Raw genomic sequence first — 19112 nt, forward strand, 5'->3', positions numbered from 1 at the left:
AATCGATCCGTCCAAAAATCAGCCGAATTGACTTCGATTTGATTGAGATAGAGAGTTCCGATGTTTGGTGGGGACCCCCCAAACCAGTGGTTGATTTCCACACAGGTCGCCGTCAACTTCGCGGGCGTCTTCCTGCTCCTCTTCGCGCTCTACTGCCTCTTCGCCGCCTGCAAGGCCGCGGTCAACGTCTGCGCGCGCCGGGCCTACGAGGAGGACGAGCACGACCGGAGCACGTGGTACGAGCGCGAGCGCGAGTCCGTCGACGAGGAGTTCGGAACCGTCGAGCTCTCGCTCCGCGCCGCCGCGCGCGCGCGGGGCGCCGTCGAGCTCCAGACGAAGCGCAAGGTCGCCGACGCCGCCGACGAGGCGCCGGCGGACGCGTTCTCCGTCGCGAACCCCATGGAGCGGACGCCGCGGACGCCGCGGACGGCGATGGCCGAGGCCGCGGACGCGTTCTCCGTGGTGAATCCCATGGCGCGGCGCTCGACGACGTCCGTGTAACACGCATGTCCCCACGTTTAGTTCGGGGCCAGGACGGCGGCGATGGCCGCCTTGGCGCGGGGGAACGTCGCCGCGGCGTCGAGGCCGCTCCCGGCTGCGAACGCGTCGACGTCGAGCGCGAGCTGCGCGGCGATCTTGAGCGCGTCGCCGGCGACGTCGGCGTGCTTGTTGCGCTTCGCCATGGTCGCCTCGAACCTGGCCGCCTGGTCGAGGACGTCGAGGACGAGCCCCTCGTACGTCGCGGCGGCGGCGGCCGCGGCCGCGGCCGCGAGCGCGCGCGCGTCCGCGAGGTGGCCGCCCCAGTCGCCGGCGAAGGCCGCGCCCGGCGCCAGCGCGTCCGACACGTAGCGGCTCGGCGCACCGGGCGGCGGCTTGCCCGTGAGGTGGTACGTCGCGGGCACGCCCTTGACCGCGCGGAGCCGGTCGACCGCCGCGGCCGCGAGCGTCGCCTCGAGCCGCTCCGCCGCCGCCGCCCGGAGCCGCCGGCCCGGCGCCAGGGCCGCCCGCGCGCCCGCCGCGACGGCGTCCGCCGTGGCCAGGTCCAGGTCCAGCGACGCCTCGAAGCCCGCGGCCAATCGGACGCCGACGGCGGCGTCGAACGCGTCGAGGTCGAAGGCGAGCTGGCCCAGGCGCCGCGGCGGCCAGTCCGCCGTCGCGTCCCCGAGGCGCCGCGCCGCGTCGCCGACCACGAGGCCCACGAGCTCGAAGGCGAGCCCCGCGAACTTGTCGCCGACGGGCGCGAGCACGACGTCCGGCGCCCACGTCCGCGCGACGACGCCGAGCGCGCTCGCGACGCGGTCCGACACCTCCGGCGGCCCCCGCCGCGGCCCGTCGACGAGCACGTAGGTCGCCGCGAGCGCGTCGTCGAGGTCGCGGACGAGGTCGCCGCGGACCAATTCGAAGTACACCGGCAAATTCCACCGCTCCTCGAGCGTCGCCGTCGCCGGGTGCGCTTTGAGGCGCCTGCGCACGCGCCGCGCCAGGGCGCGGTCGCCCGAAGCGGCCAGCGCCGCGAGGTCGTCGGCGAACTTCGCGGACGCCGCGTACGTCCGGTGCGCCGTCGCCGCGTTGCCCAGGTCGAAGACGCCGTCGAGGCCGCCGAGCGCGGCGCAGACGGGCGCCCAGACGCCGTGGCACACCAAATCGACGCCGTGGAGGCTCCGGTCCGCGGCGCCGGCGCCGCGGCGCCAGTCCGCGATCGCCGCGTCCGCCGCCGTCTTTTCGGCCTCGGCGCCGTCGCCCGCGGCCGCGGCCTCGGCGGCCGCGAGGGCCGGCCCCGCGCGCTCGGCGACGAACTCGAGCGTCGCCCGGAAGATCGTCGCGAGGCCGCTGCAGGAGCCGCGCTCGACGCCGTCGAGGCGGCCCTGCGTGAACGTCGCCGCGAGGAACGCCGCCAGGGCGCGCTCCGCGAAGATGGCCTCGAGCCGCGGGCCGAGGCCCAGGGCGCCGCCGGCGCGGAGCACGCGGCGCCGCGCGGCGCCGTCGGCCGCGCCCGCGTCGCGGACGCAGGTCGCGACGAAGGCCGCCTCGACGGCCGCGGCCGCGGCCGTTGCGGCCGCCTCGACGCGCGGCCGCGACGCGCGGAGCCGGCCGACGAGCGCGCCGTCGCGCACGAAGTCGACGGCGCCGTCGAGCTGGGCGCGCAGGGCCAGCGACGCGTGGGCGCAGCGCTCCACGGCCACGTCCGCCGCGCCGAGGTCCGCCTCGAGCTCGGACAGCAGCCGCTCGAAGCGGTCGACGGCCGCGCGCTCGAGGCGGTCGCGGCGGTCCGCGCGCCGCCGTTTCAGCTCGTCCTCGAGGCCCCGGCGCTCGTGGGCCCGCAGGCCCGCCTGCTTCGACACCTCGCCGTGGAGGGCCAGCAGCGCGGACCGCGACTCCGCGCACTCCTGCGCGGCGGTTTCGGCGTCGCGGCGCGCGCGCGCGGCGGTCTCGGGGGCGGGGCGTGCCGCACCTCGGCGGACGTGTCGAGGGACTGGGCGAGGGAGAAGAAGTCGCGGTAGTTCTCGGCGATGAGGTCGAAGAGCCGCGCGTCCTCCGTCTTTTGGGCCGTCTTCAAGGCCGCCTGCATGGCCTCCATGTTCAGCGACGGTTTCGCCTCGTGGAGCCGCGACAGGAGCGCCGACCCGCCGAGGCCGTCGTCGAGGGCCGCGGCGACGTGGGCCTGGACCTCGGCGTCGTCGTCATTCGGCTGCGGCGACGCGGCCATCTCGCGCGGTGAGGAGGTGACGGCGGAGTTGCCGGCTCGATCTATAGATTGCTGCAGCATCAGCTCTGAGATTTGCCCAAGCATAATCTCCAAGCATATGGGGACACCGATTGCTAGCTGCGCTTCGTAAGCGCAGCAACTCGGCCAACATTGCGCTAGCTGCGCTTCGCAATGAACAAGGCAATCATGCCCAGCAGCGCGAAACGTGACATGACCGTGCGCCTGGTGCTCACGCTCGCACTGCTGCCGCGCGCGAGACCGCTATCAACGCGACGCCTCGCGCCGCGCATGGGCCCGTTGCCCTGGGGCAAGCGGCCCTGCCAGGACCTGCTCGCGGAGATCCGGCGCGCGGAGCCCCGGCCGCTCGGCGCGGGTTTGGTCGAGGTGCACCCGCTGCGCCACCTCGTCTGGGCGCCGCCCGAGGCGCGCGCCGCCGACGGGGGCGCCGCGCCGCCGCGGCCGCAGGACTTCGACGCCGCGAACTCGGCCTGCGCGATGCACGCGTGCGTCGGCGTCGACTGGCGCCGGGCCTTCGACGTCGCCGTCGCGCTCGAGGACGGCGCGGCGCGCCCCGCGGACGCGGCGGCGTACGCGAGCGGCGGGGACTGGGTCGTCGCCGACGCGCGGTCGCTCGAGGTCGTCGTCGCGCACGCGTGCCTCGACCGGCGGCTCGCCGTGCGGCGCGTCGCGCGCGGCCCGGGCGTGCGGCTCGACGCCGCGCGCGCGGCGCCCATGCTCCGGCGCGCGGGGCTGGCGCCCCCGCCGAGCGCCCCCGCCGGCGCCTTCCCGGGGCCGCGCGTCGCGGCGGCGGCGCTCGCGAGCACGCGGGACCTGGAGGCGCCGGTCTGGCCCAAGGCGTTCCACTTCGCCAAGGCCTTCGCGGGCCTCGACGCGGCCGCGCGAGACGCGCGCTTCGGGGCCGTGCCCCTGCGGCGCCTCGAGAGCGGCGTCTGGGCGACGGGCTCCCGCCATCGGCCCATGGGCGCGCTCCTCGCCGGGGCGGACCTGCTCTGCCGCCCCGTCGCGCGGGACGCGGCGTAACTCGAAGTTCGTCGCAGACCCCTTACTGCTTCTGCCTGCCGCGGATGAGGTGCGTGAGGATCATGTCGAGCTTGCTCGTCTGCGCCTGGACGGCGGCCTCGAGCGCGCCGACGCGCGCGCCGAGGCTGCGGACGTCCTTGCGCACGCGGTCCCGGTGGCGCTTGGACCTCGCGTGGCCCTGGCCGCGGCCGAGGGGCTCGAGCTTCTTGGGCGCGGCGCCGGCGCCGCCCGCGGCGGACGGCGGCGGCCGGACGGGCGCGTCGCCGCCGTCGGCGGGGAAGTGGTCCCCGAAGGGCGTCACGGGCGACACGTCCGTCGCGTCGGACTCGTCGCGGCCGCACCGGCCGCCGCCGTCGCTCTCCGAGTCGGACGAGTCGGACGAGTCGCCGCGCCGCTTGTCCTCGACCTGGGCAGCACAAGGGTGATTCAACGTCGCTTCAACGTGAGTGTTCCGCGCGCGCGCGTTTCGGAAACAGCACCCACGCTTCGAGACCGTTCCGAGAGATGATCGCTCGTCCAAAAATCAGCCGAAACGAGTGGAAAACGGCCGAGAGAGGAGCCTTTGAAGTTGGGAATTTCGCTCTCTTGTCCTGCCCTGTCCTCGACGAGGTCCGCGAGCGTGCCCGCCTTCATCGCCGCGCGCACGGAGTCGCGCATGACCATCCAGTGGCCGTACGCGCGCACGCCCCGCCGCAGGATCTGGTAGTGCGCGCTGTCCAACAAGTACGTGAACTCGTCCGCGGACATGGAGTAGACGAGGCAGTGCGTCATCGTGCGCGCCATGTAGTCGCGGATGCGCTTCTTGCCGTCGACGAGGAGCGTGCAGACGTCCTTGCCGATGACGTTGTTCGCCTTGGGCGAGATGACCTCCTTGGACGCGATGGACTGGTCGTGCTGGTCGAAGACGACGGCGACGCCCTCGACCATGATGTACAAGATGTCGTTCCAGGAGATGCCCTGGTGCACGATGGTCTCGTGGGACATGAAGGACGTGCACTGCATGTGCAGGCTCAGCTCGCGGACCATCATCTGCACCTCGGACACGCACCGCGTCGCGTCGACGCCCTTGGCGCAGACGATGCGCTCGTGGTCGACGCCGGACTCGAAGTCGGGCAGGAAGTCGTCGTCGTACTCGACGTCGAAGGACATGCAGTCGTAGCCGCTCTGGACGACGTGGCCCGTGCGCGAGCCGTCGTTGTTCCGGTTGAGCGCCGCGCGGCGGCGCCACGTCTGGTTCACGAGCGACGCGCGCTGCGACCGCCGCTCGCCGGCGCCCTCGCCCTCCTGCTTCGGGACGAGCACGACCTTCTTGTTCCGGTCCGGGAGCACGTTGCACTGCGCGCCGCGCTTGATGTTCAGCGTGCGGCAGATCGAATACCGGAAAAACGGGATCCGCGTGATGTAGCGGCCGATCTCCTCCTTGGCGATGGTCTGCTGGAGCCCCGGGCTCAGGCTCAGGAGCATCTTCCGGTAGTAGACGTTGCGGAACATGGACGACGCGGAGACGAAGAACTCGCGGAGCTTCCGCTGCATCTCCGCCGGGAACTTGCGCTCCGCGGCGAACGCGTTGAGCGTGTCGACCGTGTTCTTGTACTCGATGGACGCCGGGTCGCTGTTGCCCAGGATCGCCGCGACCTCGCCGATCATGAAGGACGTGACGATGGTACCCAACAGCCCCGCGACCACCGCTAAGATCATCACCCCCAAAATGGGCGCGTCCGCGTCGCCCGTGAGCGCGCGCATGGCCCAGTGGAGCGCCGAGAAGTACTCCACGGTGACGCCCCGGCCCTTGACGATGATCATGTAGTCCTCGAGGCACGTCGGCGACGACGACCGCCGCGAGAAGCAGGGCGTGAGCACCATGCGGCAGCTGCACGCGAGCCAGTGGAGCACGACCACAATCAACAGCGACGCTCTTAGCACCGCGATGGTCTTGAAGCTCATGTGGAGCCGCGGCGCCCAGGTCCGCAGCACGCGGCCCACGCGCGCGACGCGTAGCAGCTTCAGCAGCCGCAGGACCTTCAACGTCCGCAGCAGCCGCAGCGACGACAGCGACTTCGCGTTCAGCACGTCGTAGGGCAGGATGGACAGCACGTCCAGCGCGAACCAGCCCCGGAAATAGTACTTGGCGATCTTGCGCCGGTCCAACACCCACTTGTTGAGCTTCGGGTCGAAGACGGCCGTGTTGAAGACGACGACCATGTCGGCGAGGAAGTAGAGGTCGACGAAGCGGTTCGCGACGAAGAGCACGAGCGTCCCCGGGCCGCACGTGTCCGTGAAGCAGCGCCAGCCGTCGTCGTCGCCGTAGAACGCGAGCTCCGTCGGCGTCACGATGGCCGCGTAGGCGATGAAGGGCGCTAGAAGCGCCTCCCAGTACGCGTAGCGCGCGCTCTCGGGGTCGAAGACCTGGAGGCCCAAAGCCTGCACGGGGAACTCGTCGTAGGCCCCGAAGGTGAGGACCTCCGTGGCGCGGTTCAGGCCCTCGCTCAGGTTGTCGCTCAGCTTCGACCCCAGGGACGCGCTCATGCTCAGCGACCCGTGGAGCGCGTACTTGCCGCCGCTGCCCTTGGCGCCGGCGGAGCCCGCCGGCGCCGCCGCCGCCGGCGACGGCGCCGGGTCCTCCTCCCCGAAGGACGACTTCTCCTCGACGAAGACGCGCTTCCCGCCCATCTCAGCGCACGGTCCCGAGGGGGTCCATCGTCATGGAGCTGCCGCTATAGTTAGTTGGCAAGATACACATATTTTCAACGTCGAGCGTTGCCGTGGGGGTGCTGCCCGTCCATCCAGTCGATGCCCCCCCGGGCAGCCGCGCCCGGATCCATGGCGCGCACGTCCACGCACTTCGAGAGCCTGCAGAGCACGATCCGCGACGCGACCCACAGCGTCGACGCCCACGTCATCAAGCCGACGGAGCACCGCCTCCACCTCGTGAAGCAGGCGGCCTACAGCGCCCTGGGCGTCGTCCTGCGGGGCGGGCGGAGCTTCCGGCGCGTCGACGTCGACGCGCCGGCCTTCCGGCCGCCGCGGCCCGACGACGTCGCGATCATCGCCCAGAAGGCGCCGCGCGGCGAGCACCGCCACTACTACGCGTCCGACGCGTACGGCGACCGCGGCCGCGCGCGCGCGGCGTACGCGGCGCTGCCGCCCGTCGAGGACCGCTGCGAGCGGGGCACGGCGGCCTACGCGCTCTTCACGCGGCCGGGGCCGGAGTCCAAGTGGTCCCTGGAGGAGAGCGCGGGCACCGACGTCGACGTCGCGCTCCTCGTCCGCTGGGTCGAGGTCGGCACGTACGCGGTCTTCGAGGCGCCGCTCATGCGCCTCGTCGCGACGGCGGGCGGCCTGTTCCTGCGGGCGCTGCTCTGGCTCGGCTACCAGCGGCACCAGCCCCAGATGCGGCCCCACAGGGGCATGCGGAAGGGGTTCCTGCTCGTCGTGAACGCGGTCTTGGACGCGGCGTGGCCCTGGCTCCGCGCGCTCATCAACACCCAAATCAAGGTCAACGTGCGGTCGTCCGTGAACCACGTCATCGCGAACCTGCCGAAGAAGCCCATCGCGTCCATCTTCTCCCTCGACTTCGACATCGGCGAGGCGCCGCCGCAGATCACGTCCATCGCGCTCGCGTCGTCGTTCAGCGGCTACGAGTACCTCGACCTCGACGTGGGCTTCGTGCTCCACGGCGACGACGTCCACCTCGACGCGGAGATCGTCGTCGGCGGCGACGACCAGCCCGACGTCCGCGCGACCGTGAGCCGCTTCGCGATCGACGGCGCGCCGCGGGGCCGCGAACGGGCGATGCAACGTCGCTTCAACTTCAGTGTGTCGCGCGCGATGGTTTCGGGGAACGCATCGACGCGTCGAGAGCGCTCCGAGAGATCATCGCTCGTCCCAAAATGAGCCGAAACGAGTGGAAACTGACCGAGAGAGGAGCCTCCACAGTTGGTTCACACTCTTGTCCCGCCAGGCACGCTGCGCCTCAAGCTCGGGCCGAGCATCGCGCCCCTGCCCTGCGTCGACGCCATCCGCCTCGGCTTCACGGCGAAGCCGACGATCAAGATGGACACGCACTTCCACATCCACGAGACCGTCGGCATCCCTGTCGACGTCGGCGTCAAAGCCTTGGACCGGTTCCTGAACCGGCTCGTGGAGAACGTCGTCGACAACTTTCTGTGCTGGCCGAAGCACGTCGTCATCCCCCTGGCGTCGACGCTGCTGGGGCCCGACTTCGAGCCCGACGCGGGCGCGGCGGCGCCCGCGCCGCCCATCGGCACGCTGCACGTCAAGGTCACGCGGTGCCGCGACCTCATCAACAACGACCTCGTGACGGGGGGGCAGTCGGACCCCTACGTCATCGTCTCCGTGGGGCAGCGGGAGTTCCGCACGCCGACCATCGACGACGTCGCGGACCCCGTCTGGGCGAGCCCGGAGGCGTGGGCGTTCCCCGTCCACGAGAGTAGCCAGTCCGTGCAGCTGCGCGTCTACGACGCCGAGGACGACCACTTCGCCTTCAACGACGCCCTCCTCGGCGTCGCCAACGTCCAGATCGACGAGCTCGCGGCCATGATCGCGGACGCGCGCGGGTCGCAGCTCGACCGCGCGGCGCCGCGCGGAACTCAAATCTTCAACCCGACTTCAATGTGCGCGTATGCGACGGTTTCGACGCGAGCTCTTTCGCTGTGCTTCGAGGACTCGACGAGAGCGATCGATTCGTCCCAAAATCAGCCGAATCGACGTCGAATTGATCGAGAGAGAGAGGTTTGAAGTGGTCGCTGGACAAGGCACTGGTTGATGTCCACGCAGGCGCGGCCGGGTCGCGGAAGAGCAAGCGGCGCTACTCGACGTCGCTCATCGAGCACGCCGTCGAGGTCGACCTCGTGCTCGACACGTCCGTCTACAACGGCAAGTCGAAGAGCGTGGTCCTCATGTCGCACCGCGCGTCGAAGCCCTCGAAGGTCTTCATCGAGGCCCACTTCGTCCGCGCGGCCGAGGCCGTCGCGGACGACGCGCGCGCGAAGCACCGGCCGGGCCTCGCCGCGGTCCTCGCCCGGGCCGGCGCCTACGTCGCCGCCGCGACGGCCGCGGCGCTCGCGGGCTGCGCGGCCGCGCGGCCCGCGGCCGCGCGCGCGGCCGCGGCCGCCGCGGGCGCGGCGGCCATCTGGCTCGCGGCCACGGCCCTCGCCTGCCTCGCCGCCCTCGGCGCCCTCGGCTACGTCGAGACGCACCACGGCACGGGGGCGCACTAAGAGGCGGGCGCCCAGCGCGCTTGGGCCCCGAGTCGTCGAAGTGAGGGACCCCTCAGGGACCCCGAGTCGTCGGAGTTAGGCGCGTTCCCAGGGCACGCGCCGCGCGTGGAGCGAGAAGGTCCGGAGTATGGCGGGGCCCCCGAGGCTCCGGAGGCACGCGAAGCGCGCGCGCGTCGCGTTCGCCGCCGGCAGCGCCGCGTCGATGCGCTTGTGGCCCACGCGCGCGTCGCGGGGGTCGTGGCCGTCGGGGCGGTCCCCGAGCGCCGACGCGTTCGCGCGGACCAGCGGCACGAGCGGGCGCCAGACGCCCGGCGCGTCCGCGGACTCGTACTCGACGCTGTAGTTGGCGATGCGCTGCCCGCGCGCGAGGTCCTCGGCCGAGACGACGTAGTCGACGGCCGCGCCCGGTGGCACGTCGAGCACCGCGTAGTCGCCGCCGCCGCAGTGTAGCGTCGCCGGGCCGGCGAGCGAAGCGACGGCGCTGCCGAAGGTGTCGTTGAGGGCCCGGCCGACGTCGCGCATCACCGCGGCGACGGACGCGTTCATCTTCCCCGTGCGCTCCGGCGCGATGTTCATGCTACGACACCCATGATGAAACGAGGAAACGAGAAAGACGCCGCGAAACGCGCTTGAGCACCGCGCCGCGCCCCACGGTCTCGAGCACGGACTCGAAGAGGCGCGACGCGTTGCCGTGGCCGACCCAGGGGCACCCGCTCACGTTGCCGGCGCAGGCCCAGGGGTGCCAGAACCAGTAGGTCGGGGCCGCGTCCGTGTTGCCGTCCGGGCCCTCCTGCATCGTGACGCCGTGCATCTCGGTGGGATAAAACGTCGTGCCGTTCTCGCGGTGCGCGGCGCACTTGCGCGTGTCGCTCGTGTTCGGCGCGGGGCCGTCGGCCGTGTAGAGCGTCTGCCCCGCCGACGCCGCGCACACGTCTCCGCGGTAGGCGGAAATTAAGGTCGACGGGCTCGTCGCGCGGATCTCGGCGTAGACCTAACACGAGTCAGGTTTCCCGAATCTCTCGAACATGGCGTCGTACGCGGACCACCAACGCGGTCCCAGAGCTCCGCGAGGTCCGTGCCGTCCGGGACGCCGACGGTGCCGTCGAACCAGAACCGGTTCACGGGCCCGTACCGCGTCAAAACTTCGCGGACCATGCCCACCTGGCGCTCGACGAAGTCCTCGGGCGCGCGCTTTGCGACTTTGGTCATGTAGCCGTCGTCCTGGACGTTGAGGTAGTAGCAGATCGCGACCTACCGAGTGCGGTCGGATTTCTTCGCATCTTCAGGCGAAATTCGCGCGAAAAGGCACTCCTGTCGCTCGACGCTGATCTTCACGCCCCAGCGGTTCGCGGCGTCGGCGAACTCGCGGAGCACGTCGCCTTTTCCGCCGCGCCAGCTCGACGCCGCGACGGAGTACTCCGTGTAGTTCGAGGGCCAGAGCGCGAAGCCGCCCTCGTGGTGCGCCGTGAGGCAGATCTCCTTCATGCCCATGGCCGTGGCGTGGCGCATCCAGTCGTCCGTGTCGAGGTCCGTCGGGCGGAAGAGGTCCGGGCGGAGGCACGGGTAGGAGCCGCGCGTCTGGTTGCCGCGGTCGATGGACGTCGTCGTGCAGTCGTGGTACGTCGGGTTCTTCGTGTGGAGGAAGTCCGCCGGCGGGTCCCAGAACGTCGGGAGGCCGAAGTGCATGAACTGCGACATCTCCAGCGCCATGAACTCGAGCTGCCGCGCGTTCGGCAGCGGCACCGCGGCCGCGGCGGCAGCCCCCAAGACCACCGCGGCGGCGGCGGCAGCCCAGAGGAGGGCGGAGCGCATCGTGATTCTTCGTCTTGGGTCGGCGTCGTGGTTCAACTGGCCGATGTTGACGCAGTTGAAGGCGCATGCTGGGCCCGGCCGCGATGATGTGTCGAGGCATTGTCACATGCGCCGCGATCCTCGTCGCTTCGGCGTACCCCGAAGAGCTCGAATGCTCGAGGGCGCTCGGCCTCGGCGAGCGATACATGGGCAAGGACGCCGCCGCGAGCGCCACGTTCCTCCGCGTCGTCGACGCCGCCGGGACGGTGGTGCCCTGCGGGTCGACCGTCGCCGCGGGGACGGCACTTACGGTCATGATCGATGGCCTCGATCCCGCCGTCGACCAGTACGTGCTCGAAATCGACGGCGCTTCTTTCCTCGCGGGCCCGTGCGACCGGACGCGGTCGAACGACGCCGCCGGCGAAATCGCGCTCGCGGCCGGCGAGACCGCGTCGCTCCTCGGCGCCCACGCGCACAAGTACGGCGTCGTCTCCATCACGGAATCCTGCTCCCTCACGGCCGCCGCCGCGCCGACGCGCGAGCCGACGCCGCGGCCGACGCCGCGGCCCCTTCCGCGGCCGACGCCCGCGCCGACGCTCCGGCCGACGCCCGCGCCGACGGCCGCGCCCGAGCCGACGGCCCGGCCGACGCCGCGCCCGACGAAGACGCCGACGACGCCGTCGCCGTCCGTGTCGCCGACGACGTCGCCGCCGTCCGTGTCGCCGACGCCCGCGCCGTCCTTTTCGCCGACGCCCGCGCCGACGGCGACGCCGACGCCCGCGCCGACGCCCGCGCCGACGCCGGCGCCGACGTTCGCGCCGACGCCCGCGCCGACGCCGACGCCGAGCCGGGCGCCGAGCCCGCGGCCGACGACGCCCGCGCCGACGGCGGCCGCGGCGACGCCCGCGCCGACGGCGCTCCCGACGACGGCGCCGCCGTCGCCCCGGCCGACGCCGGCGCCGACGGCCGCCCCGACGCTCCGGCCCACGCCCGTGGCGGCGGCGCCGACGCCGCGGCCCGCCGCGCCGACGGCGGCGCCGACGGCGGCCCCGCGGGTCCGCGGGTCCGCGACGGTCGACGGCGTCGACGCGGAGGCAGCGGCGGCCGACGAGCGCGTCTTCGCCGCGGCCGTCGCCGCCGTCGCCGCCGTCGACGAGGCCGCCGTCGAGGTCCTCTCCCTCTCGTCCGCGCGGCGGCGCCGGCTCGGCGCCGGCGTCGTCTTCGACTTCGAGATCGCGGCCGCCGACTCTTCGGACGCCGACGCCGTCGTCGCGCGCCTCGTCGCCGCGTCGCCGGCGGACGTCGACGCCGCCCTGCGCGCCGCCGCGGCGGCGGCGGGCGTCGCGGAGCGCTTCGCGGCGGCGTCGACGGCGTCCCTCGACGCGTGGCTCAAGGGGTCGCCGCCGGCGCCGACGGCCGCGCCGACGGCGGCGCCCGCGACGGCGGCGCCGACGCCGCGGCCCTCCACGGCCGCGCCGAGCCCGGCGCCGTCGCCCGAGTTCCCGGCGGACGACGACGTCGCCGCGGCCTGCGCGCCGGAGCTCCGGGCCGCGTTCGCCTGCTGCTACCGCGGCGGTTTCGCGGGCGCCGCGGCTTCGGCGGACGACGGCGGCGCGCGTTCCCGCACGAGACCTGCGCGGCCGCGGCCGCGAGCGCGCGCTTCGCCGAGGACTGCGACGGGCCCTGCGGCGACGGCTGCGCCGGCGTCTGGGACGCCTACACGGAGTGCACGTGGAACTTCGAGTCGCGCGACGCGCTCGGCGCGTCCTGCGGCCTCCGCTGCGCCGACGCGGCGCCCCTCTCCGACGGCGCGGCGCGGCGGTCCGCCGGCCTCCTCGCCGCGATCGTCGTCGTCGTCGGGGTTATGACTTAGGGTGTTTTCATTTGGGTTGGAAGGGGTTTAGACACGGCAAAACAGCGATTTTGCCGCTCGCGAGCCGTGTGTTTCCTCTGCTGATGCTCATACGAGTTGCCGATGAAGTCGATGCGCTGCTGGGCGCTCATCGTGCTCGCGCACGTCGTCCGTTGCAAGCTCGATTGGGCCCGGCATGGAACCATCGAGGAGTTTCAGCGGGACACGCCCCGATACACGTTGCGCTGTCCACTCTTCAAGGGCGCCGACCTCTCTGAATCACGTCGAAAGTGGTTCTTGCCCGTGCGGCACAAGAATAAGAGCTACCGATGGACGGCGAAACACGCGAACGCGTGCGTCGGCGGCGCGATCGAGGCGCCCTCGCCCGCGGCCGCGCGCGCCGCGCTCCGGGGCCAGACCGTCGTCTTCGCCGGCGATTCGCTCGCGCTGCAGAACTATTTGAGCATGGCGGCCCTGCTCGTCTGCGACGGCGACGACGGCGTCGAGTTTCAAAGACCCGAGGGTCGGCTGTCGACGACGTTCCTCCCGCGCGACAACGTCACGGTACGCTACGTCCAGGCGAACCTCAGGGCAGCACAAGAGAGCGAAATTCCCAACTTCAAAGGCTCCTCTCTCGGCCGTTTTCCACTCGTTTCGGCTGATTTTTGGACGAGCGATCATCTCTCGGAACGGTCTCGACGCGTGCATGCTTTTCTCGTGACGCGCGCGCGCGGAACACTCACATTGAAGCGACGTTGAATCACTCTAGTGCTGCCCAGGCGAACTTCGGCGTCGAGACGGAGCGCGGCGCGGCCGCCGGAGAGGCCTGGTTCAAGGACCATCGCGGGAAAAAACAGCAGATCAAAGCCACGGGATCGACGACCGTCGTGCGGCCCTGGGCGTCGCCGGCGATCCACCGGGACCTCGCGCGCGCGATCGACGACTACGCGAACACGACGAAAGTGACCTACTTTGTGAACTTTGGGCACTGGGTCTCCTCGATACGGTCCGACGTGCAGTTCTTCGACGCGGCGGGGCCGCTCCGGGACGACCGTCGGATCTTCGCGTACGAGGCGCTCCTGAAGGCGACGTCGACGGCGATCGCGCGCCGCCTCGCGCCGACGCAGCGCGCGGTCTTCAGCTCCTACGTGCCCGGGCGCCACGACTCGGCGGACGAGGCGTGTTCGGAGGACGGGCTCCGCTGGGGCGCGGCCGCGCGGCGCGGCGTCGGCAAGCGGCTGGACCACGACGGCGTCTACTTCCTCGACGCGTCCTGCCCCCTCGCGCGCGTCCCCGAGTCGGCCTACGCGGACGGCGACATCACCCACGGCCACCTGCCCGGGGCGCCGGACCTCGACTCCGCGCTGCTCGCGCGCCTCCTGGCGTGCTACCCGGGCCGCCCGGGCTAGATAGTCGAATTAGGACGCGTCGCTGTCGGAGGACGAGTCGGACGCGCTCTTGTGCTTCTTCTTCTTGTGCTTCTTCTTGTGCTTCTTCTTCTTCTCCTTCTTCCGCTTCTTGCGGTCGGGCCCGTCGTCGCCGCCGCGCGCCGTGAGGCGCTTGAGGAGCGCCTTCTTCTCGCGCGGCGAGAGGGACGCGAGGAGCCGGGCCTCGCGGTCCTCCGCGGTCTCCGGCGCGGGGTAGTCGTCGGCGTCGTCGACGAGCTCGTAGCCCGCGTTGTCGACGCCGTGGGCCGGCGGCGCGCCGTCGGCCGCGTAGGACCGCGCGACGGACGCCTTCAAGACGAGGCGCTGCTTCGCGTCCTGCGCCGCGGCGGCGACGTCCGCGGACGTCGCGTTGCGGCGCCGCTCCGCCGGGTCGACGTCGCCGTTTAGCGGCGCCCGCGGCGCCGCGGCCGGCGGCGGCGCCGCGGCGGCCGCGCGCGCGGTCTCGTGGGGGTCGAAGCCGTTCATGGGGCACTCGCGGTCGCGCGCCTCGTGGCCCCACTCGCCGCAGCGCGTGCACCGCACGTTGCGCAGCTGCTTCCCAAAGGGCTGGAACGTGAGCTTGACGCTGTCCGCGTAACTCCCCTCCACGGGCGCGCCGGCGAGCTCGGGGAAGCGCTCGACCTGCTCCGCGCGCGACGGGCCCGCGCGGTTCCGCCCGCCCGTCTCGCGCTCGAGCGCCGTCGTGTGGCCCGCGGCGGAGAACGCGCCGTCGCGGCCCCGCTTCCGCGCGTCCTCCTTGGCCCGGCGCCGCGCCTCGAACGCGAGCGCCGCGGCGTCCATGGACGCCTCGCGCGCCTCGCCCGCCTCGTCCTTCTCCTTGAGCCCGGGCGGCGCGCGATACATGAAGTCCATGGACCCGTCGCGCGTCTCCGCGGCGCCCTGGAGCGCGCCGAAGGCCTCGTCCTCGCGCTCGCGCTGGAGCTCCTCGGCGCGCTCCTTCGTCAGGCGATCCTCCTCCGCCGCCTTCTGCTCCGCGACCCAGACCGCCTTCTGGTTCGCGTAGGTCGACGGGTGCCAGGGCTTGTTGTGCAGAAAGTTGCCGATGCCGCCCATGGTCGGCTACGCGCTGTCGCGATTCCCTCCCTCAGGCCATCGTCTGCCTCGCCGCGGCTCGAATGGCTCGATCACTGCATCATCGCCTTTTGCCGCAAGCGAAAGACAGAGACAGCTCGTCCGCCACCCACCTCGGTGACTTGGATCCCGGCGTGGACCTGCCGCCGGCGACCATGGCAGCGCCAAAGAAGCACCTCACGGCCATGGACCTCGCCATCGACGGCATCATGCGCCCGCCGGCGTCCCGCGACCCTTTCCGGCTCCCGTCACCCCTCATGGAAAACGCAGGCACCGCAAGACGCGCTACGGGTCCTGGAAGGAGCGCTACTTCCGCACGGAGGGCTACGACCTCATGTACTACACGGAGAACCTGAACCTCATCAAGGCGAACCGGCTCCAGGGCAAGACGAAGGGCCCCTACCAGTTCAAGCCCGTCGGGTCGCCGTCGGAGACGATCGACCTGAGGAACAGCGACTGCCGCATCGAGCGCCTCGAGGACGACGCGACGGTCTTCCTCATGAAGCACCTGGGCAAGGTGTTGGAGGTCAAGGCCCAGGACGAGGCCCAGTGCGAGCGCTGGCTCGAGGTCGTCCAGAACATCATCGACACGGAGCGGTCGAAGCGGAAGCAGGTGGGCACGCTCAAGGTCGCGGTCGACGGCTGCTTCCTCGTCGGCGGGCGCCTCGCCTCCGAGGGCGAGGAGGGCCCGCGCCACTGCTGCCTGAGCTTCAAGCTCCGCGACGAGACCGTGACCAGCGACGCCGCGGAGATCGCGGTCGACGACGCGCTGAGCTACGAGAATTTGGACGAGTCGCACGACGCCGTCGGCCGCGCGCCCGTCGCCCTCGAGGCCGAGCTGCCCATCTGGCAGACGTCCATGGCCATGGAGTGGAAGCTGAGCGAGACGGGCGGCCACCGCAAGTCGGAGGCGCCCGAGGGCGGCCACAAGAAGCGGCGGTCGTCCGTCGCGGCGTTCGCGGCCGTCGTCCAGTCGGCGCTCGCGACCAAGGAGGACGACGGCCCCTGCGTGCGCACGACGACCTTGTTCGAGCTCCAGGCGGAGAACGCCATCACCTACATGGGCGCGCACCGCCGCTACGTCGCGAGCGACGCCGAGCAGTTCGACCACGCGACGGCCGCGTCCTCGCTCGAGGGCGACGTCTCCGCGGACCCGTTCTGGCCCGCCTTCGCGCCCGACGGCAAGGCGCCCAAGCCCGGCTGGCGCTGGTACGCGCTCTACGACCGCGACGTCGACGAGGACAAGGCCGAGGGCGCCAAGGACGAGGACCGCCCGCTCCGCGTCCGCGCCTTGCTCCACGCGAAGCTGTCCTACTTCGAGAACGTGATCAACGTCGTCGACCCGGACGGCCACCCGCGCTACGAGGCCCAGGACGACCACGAGGAGTTCAAGACGGACCTGTTGACGGGCGGCATGACGCGGCTCAGCGACGTCGCGGACGACTTCGCCGCGCTCGGCAACTTTCTGGGCGAGCTGCTGGCCTGGGACAAGCCCTTCAACTCCTTCGTCGGCTGGCTCGTCCTCGCCGGGTCCATCGTCGCCCTGCCGGACCACAGCGCGCTCGCCATGTTCCCGCTCTTGATGCTCCTCGTGCTCGTGCTGGGGCTGCCCAAGGCGCTCCGGGGCGGCCGCGTCCGCGAGCTCGTGTCCCACTCCGCCGAGGACGACGCGCCCGGCGCGTCCCACGACCGGGAGGTCGTGAAGCGGGCCATCGCGGAGATCAACGTGAGCGTGCTCAAGGGCCGCCATCTGGTCGCCGCCGACCAGCACCTCACGACGAAGCACTCGTCCGACCCGTACTGCGTCGTCATCTCGTTGCCGCCGCCGCCCATGCGCTTCGCGGACCACAAGCTCAGCGAGATGCTCATCGGCGTGTCGTCGGTCAAGTCGAAGACGCTGGACCCGGAGTGGCTCAACCCGGGCGCGGCGGCCGACGCGTACGACTTTGGGGCCGACGACCGCGCGTCCTCGTCCGCGTCCTCCGACTCGCACCTCGACAGCTTGCTCGCCTTGCTCGCCCCGTCCCTCCACAACGAGGGCGGCGCGGCGGACGTGCTCGGCGACGTCTACGACGCGTCCGCGAGCCGCAACGCCGCGCAGCTCTCGGCCGCGTCCGTGAAATACTACGGCGACTGCGTGCCGCCGCCCATCGACTTTCGGAGCAAGTGGCGGCCCGGCGCCTACGGCGGCGTGCCCAGCGAGGCGTCCTGGACCTACCCGGTCATGCAGGAGGTCGACGACTCGGGCGTCGTGCCGTGCCTCGTGCCCTGGGAGGACTCGAAGTCGGCGACAGGGCGGGAAAAGAGAGCGACATTCCCAACTTCAAAGGCTCCGATCTCGGCCGTTTCCCACTCGTTTCGGCTGATTTTTGGACGAGCGATCATCTCTCGGAACGGTCTCGAAGCATGGATGCTTTTTTTTGCGGAACGCGCGCGCGAACGCTCATGTTGAAGCGACGTTGAATCTCTCTTTTCCCGCCCAGGTCCGAGATCGCCGTCGAGGTCTACGACAAGGACGTGACCCAGACCGACGACTTCCTCGGCGCCGCGCGCATCTCGCTGGCCGACCTCGTGGCCGCCGAGTCGGGCGTCGTCGTGGGCTGGCTGCCCCTGGAGCTCTCCGGCGACGCGGCCAAGGACGCGACGCTTTTGGGCGCGGAGCCGACGGACGGGCCGCACGCGTACGGCGAGGTCTTCGTCAAGGCGTCCATCCGACTCCTGGACAACTCGACGTCGCAGACGGCGAACTGGCAGTACGAGCAGGCGCTCTGCAAGTCGCTCCTGGAGCCGACGTTCAAGATCAAGGAGGAGAAGGGCGCGGGCTACATCGGCCAGTACAAGAGCGCGACCCGCACGATGAAGTCCATGCAGGACAGCGTGCTCTTCATGGCGGCGCAGCTCGAGCGGGTCCACGCGCTCTTCACCTGGGCCCACCCCATGAAGACGGGCCTCATGTTCTTCGGCCTGCTCTGCGGCATCGCGGCGATGTGCGTCACTGTGTGGAATTCAAATCTTCAACCCGACTTCAATGTGAGCGTATGCGACAGTTTCGGCGCACAGTCTTCGGCTGTGCTTCGAGAACTCGACGAGAGCAATCGATTCGTCCAAAAATCAGCCAAATCGACTTCGATTTGACCGAGCTAGAGAATTCTGAAGTTTGGTCAGGACCACCCAAACCAGTGGTTGAATTCCACACAGGTGCGTCATCCCGAACAAGCTCTGCGTGTCGGGGTTGATCACGAAGCTCTTCTTCAAGGGCCTGTGCAAGAAGCTGCGGGGCCACGACGAGAGCGAGATCGTCACGCCGGACCCGACGGACATCCAGATGGCCAACATGTTGAATTCCCTGCCGACGGCGCCGCAGACCGCGCAGGCCATGGCCGTGAAGCGGAAAGTATGGAAGGCGCAGCACGAGCGCGAGCTCAACCGCGTGCGCATCAACCTGAACTTCGCCTTCCGCGTGCGCTGCCAGTTCCGCTGCTACGTGCTCGACTACCACAAGCTCTCCCAGGGGAAGGGCGCCGCGGCATCCGCGGCCGACGGCAAGGAGAACGGCTCGGGCGCGGCGAAGCTCAAGCACGCGGCGGCGTCCTGGGCGCCGGCCTACGTCGCCGTCGTCAACGGCCTGGTGCTCGTCTGGCCGAACCTCGACTCCGCGGCGTCGAACAAGAAGCCCGCGACGTCCCTCGTCATCGCGGGGCCCGCCGTCGCCGCGGACGCGCGCTACCTCCCGCCGCCGAAGCCGGGCACGAAGCTGCTGAGCGTGGCGTCGACGGCGGGCCGCGACAAGAAGATCCGCGACTTCGAGATCTCCCTCAAGGTCGAGATGGTCGTGGCCTTCGCGGACGCGGTCTACGCGGAGCTCACCGAGGGCCAGGCGGGCAAGCCCGACGCCGACGGCCAAAAGCTCAAGGTCAACTAGACCGGTGTTTTTATCCCGGCGCGGCCCGCCGCCGCCGCGA

The 19112-nt window shown here is 71.3% G+C and overlaps 3 protein-coding genes across 3 annotated transcripts in view; 2 read left to right on the plus strand and 1 right to left on the minus strand.

The window, feature by feature from the left end:
- Window positions 1-518: 518 nt before the first annotated feature.
- Window positions 519-5692, minus strand: AURANDRAFT_71081 (hypothetical protein; the record flags this gene model as incomplete). Its single annotated transcript, XM_009036258.1, has 5 exons — window positions 519-2387; window positions 2453-2748; window positions 3191-3195; window positions 3775-4154; window positions 4355-5692. The coding sequence occupies 5 exons, from the start codon at window positions 5690-5692 to the stop codon at window positions 519-521; spliced, it is 3888 nt and encodes a 1295-aa protein (XP_009034506.1).
- An 876-nt stretch (window positions 5693-6568) lies between these two features.
- On the plus strand, window positions 6569-8988 carry AURANDRAFT_62340 (hypothetical protein; the record flags this gene model as incomplete). Its single annotated transcript, XM_009036163.1, has 3 exons — window positions 6569-7562; window positions 7710-8477; window positions 8546-8988. 3 exons carry the CDS (start codon window positions 6569-6571, stop codon window positions 8986-8988), a joined length of 2205 nt encoding a protein of 734 aa, XP_009034411.1.
- Window positions 8989-10865: 1877 nt separating this feature from the next.
- AURANDRAFT_62341 (hypothetical protein) overlaps window positions 10866-19112 on the plus strand; it is a gene marked incomplete at both ends in the record, with an annotated part of 10791 nt that continues 2544 nt past the window's right edge. The window contains 7 exons of the mRNA XM_009036164.1: window positions 10866-12331; window positions 12433-12640; window positions 12893-13195; window positions 13411-14015; window positions 15421-17433; window positions 17634-18137; window positions 18349-19063. Of these exons, the coding sequence (XP_009034412.1) occupies window positions 10866-12331; window positions 12433-12640; window positions 12893-13195; window positions 13411-14015; window positions 15421-17433; window positions 17634-18137; window positions 18349-19063 (5814 nt within the window). The remainder of the gene's footprint in view (window positions 12332-12432; window positions 12641-12892; window positions 13196-13410; window positions 14016-15420; window positions 17434-17633; window positions 18138-18348; window positions 19064-19112) is intronic.

This window comes from Aureococcus anophagefferens (assembly GCF_000186865.1).
Source record: "Aureococcus anophagefferens unplaced genomic scaffold AURANscaffold_4, whole genome shotgun sequence".
Classification (NCBI taxonomy): domain Eukaryota; class Pelagophyceae; order Pelagomonadales; family Pelagomonadaceae; genus Aureococcus; species Aureococcus anophagefferens.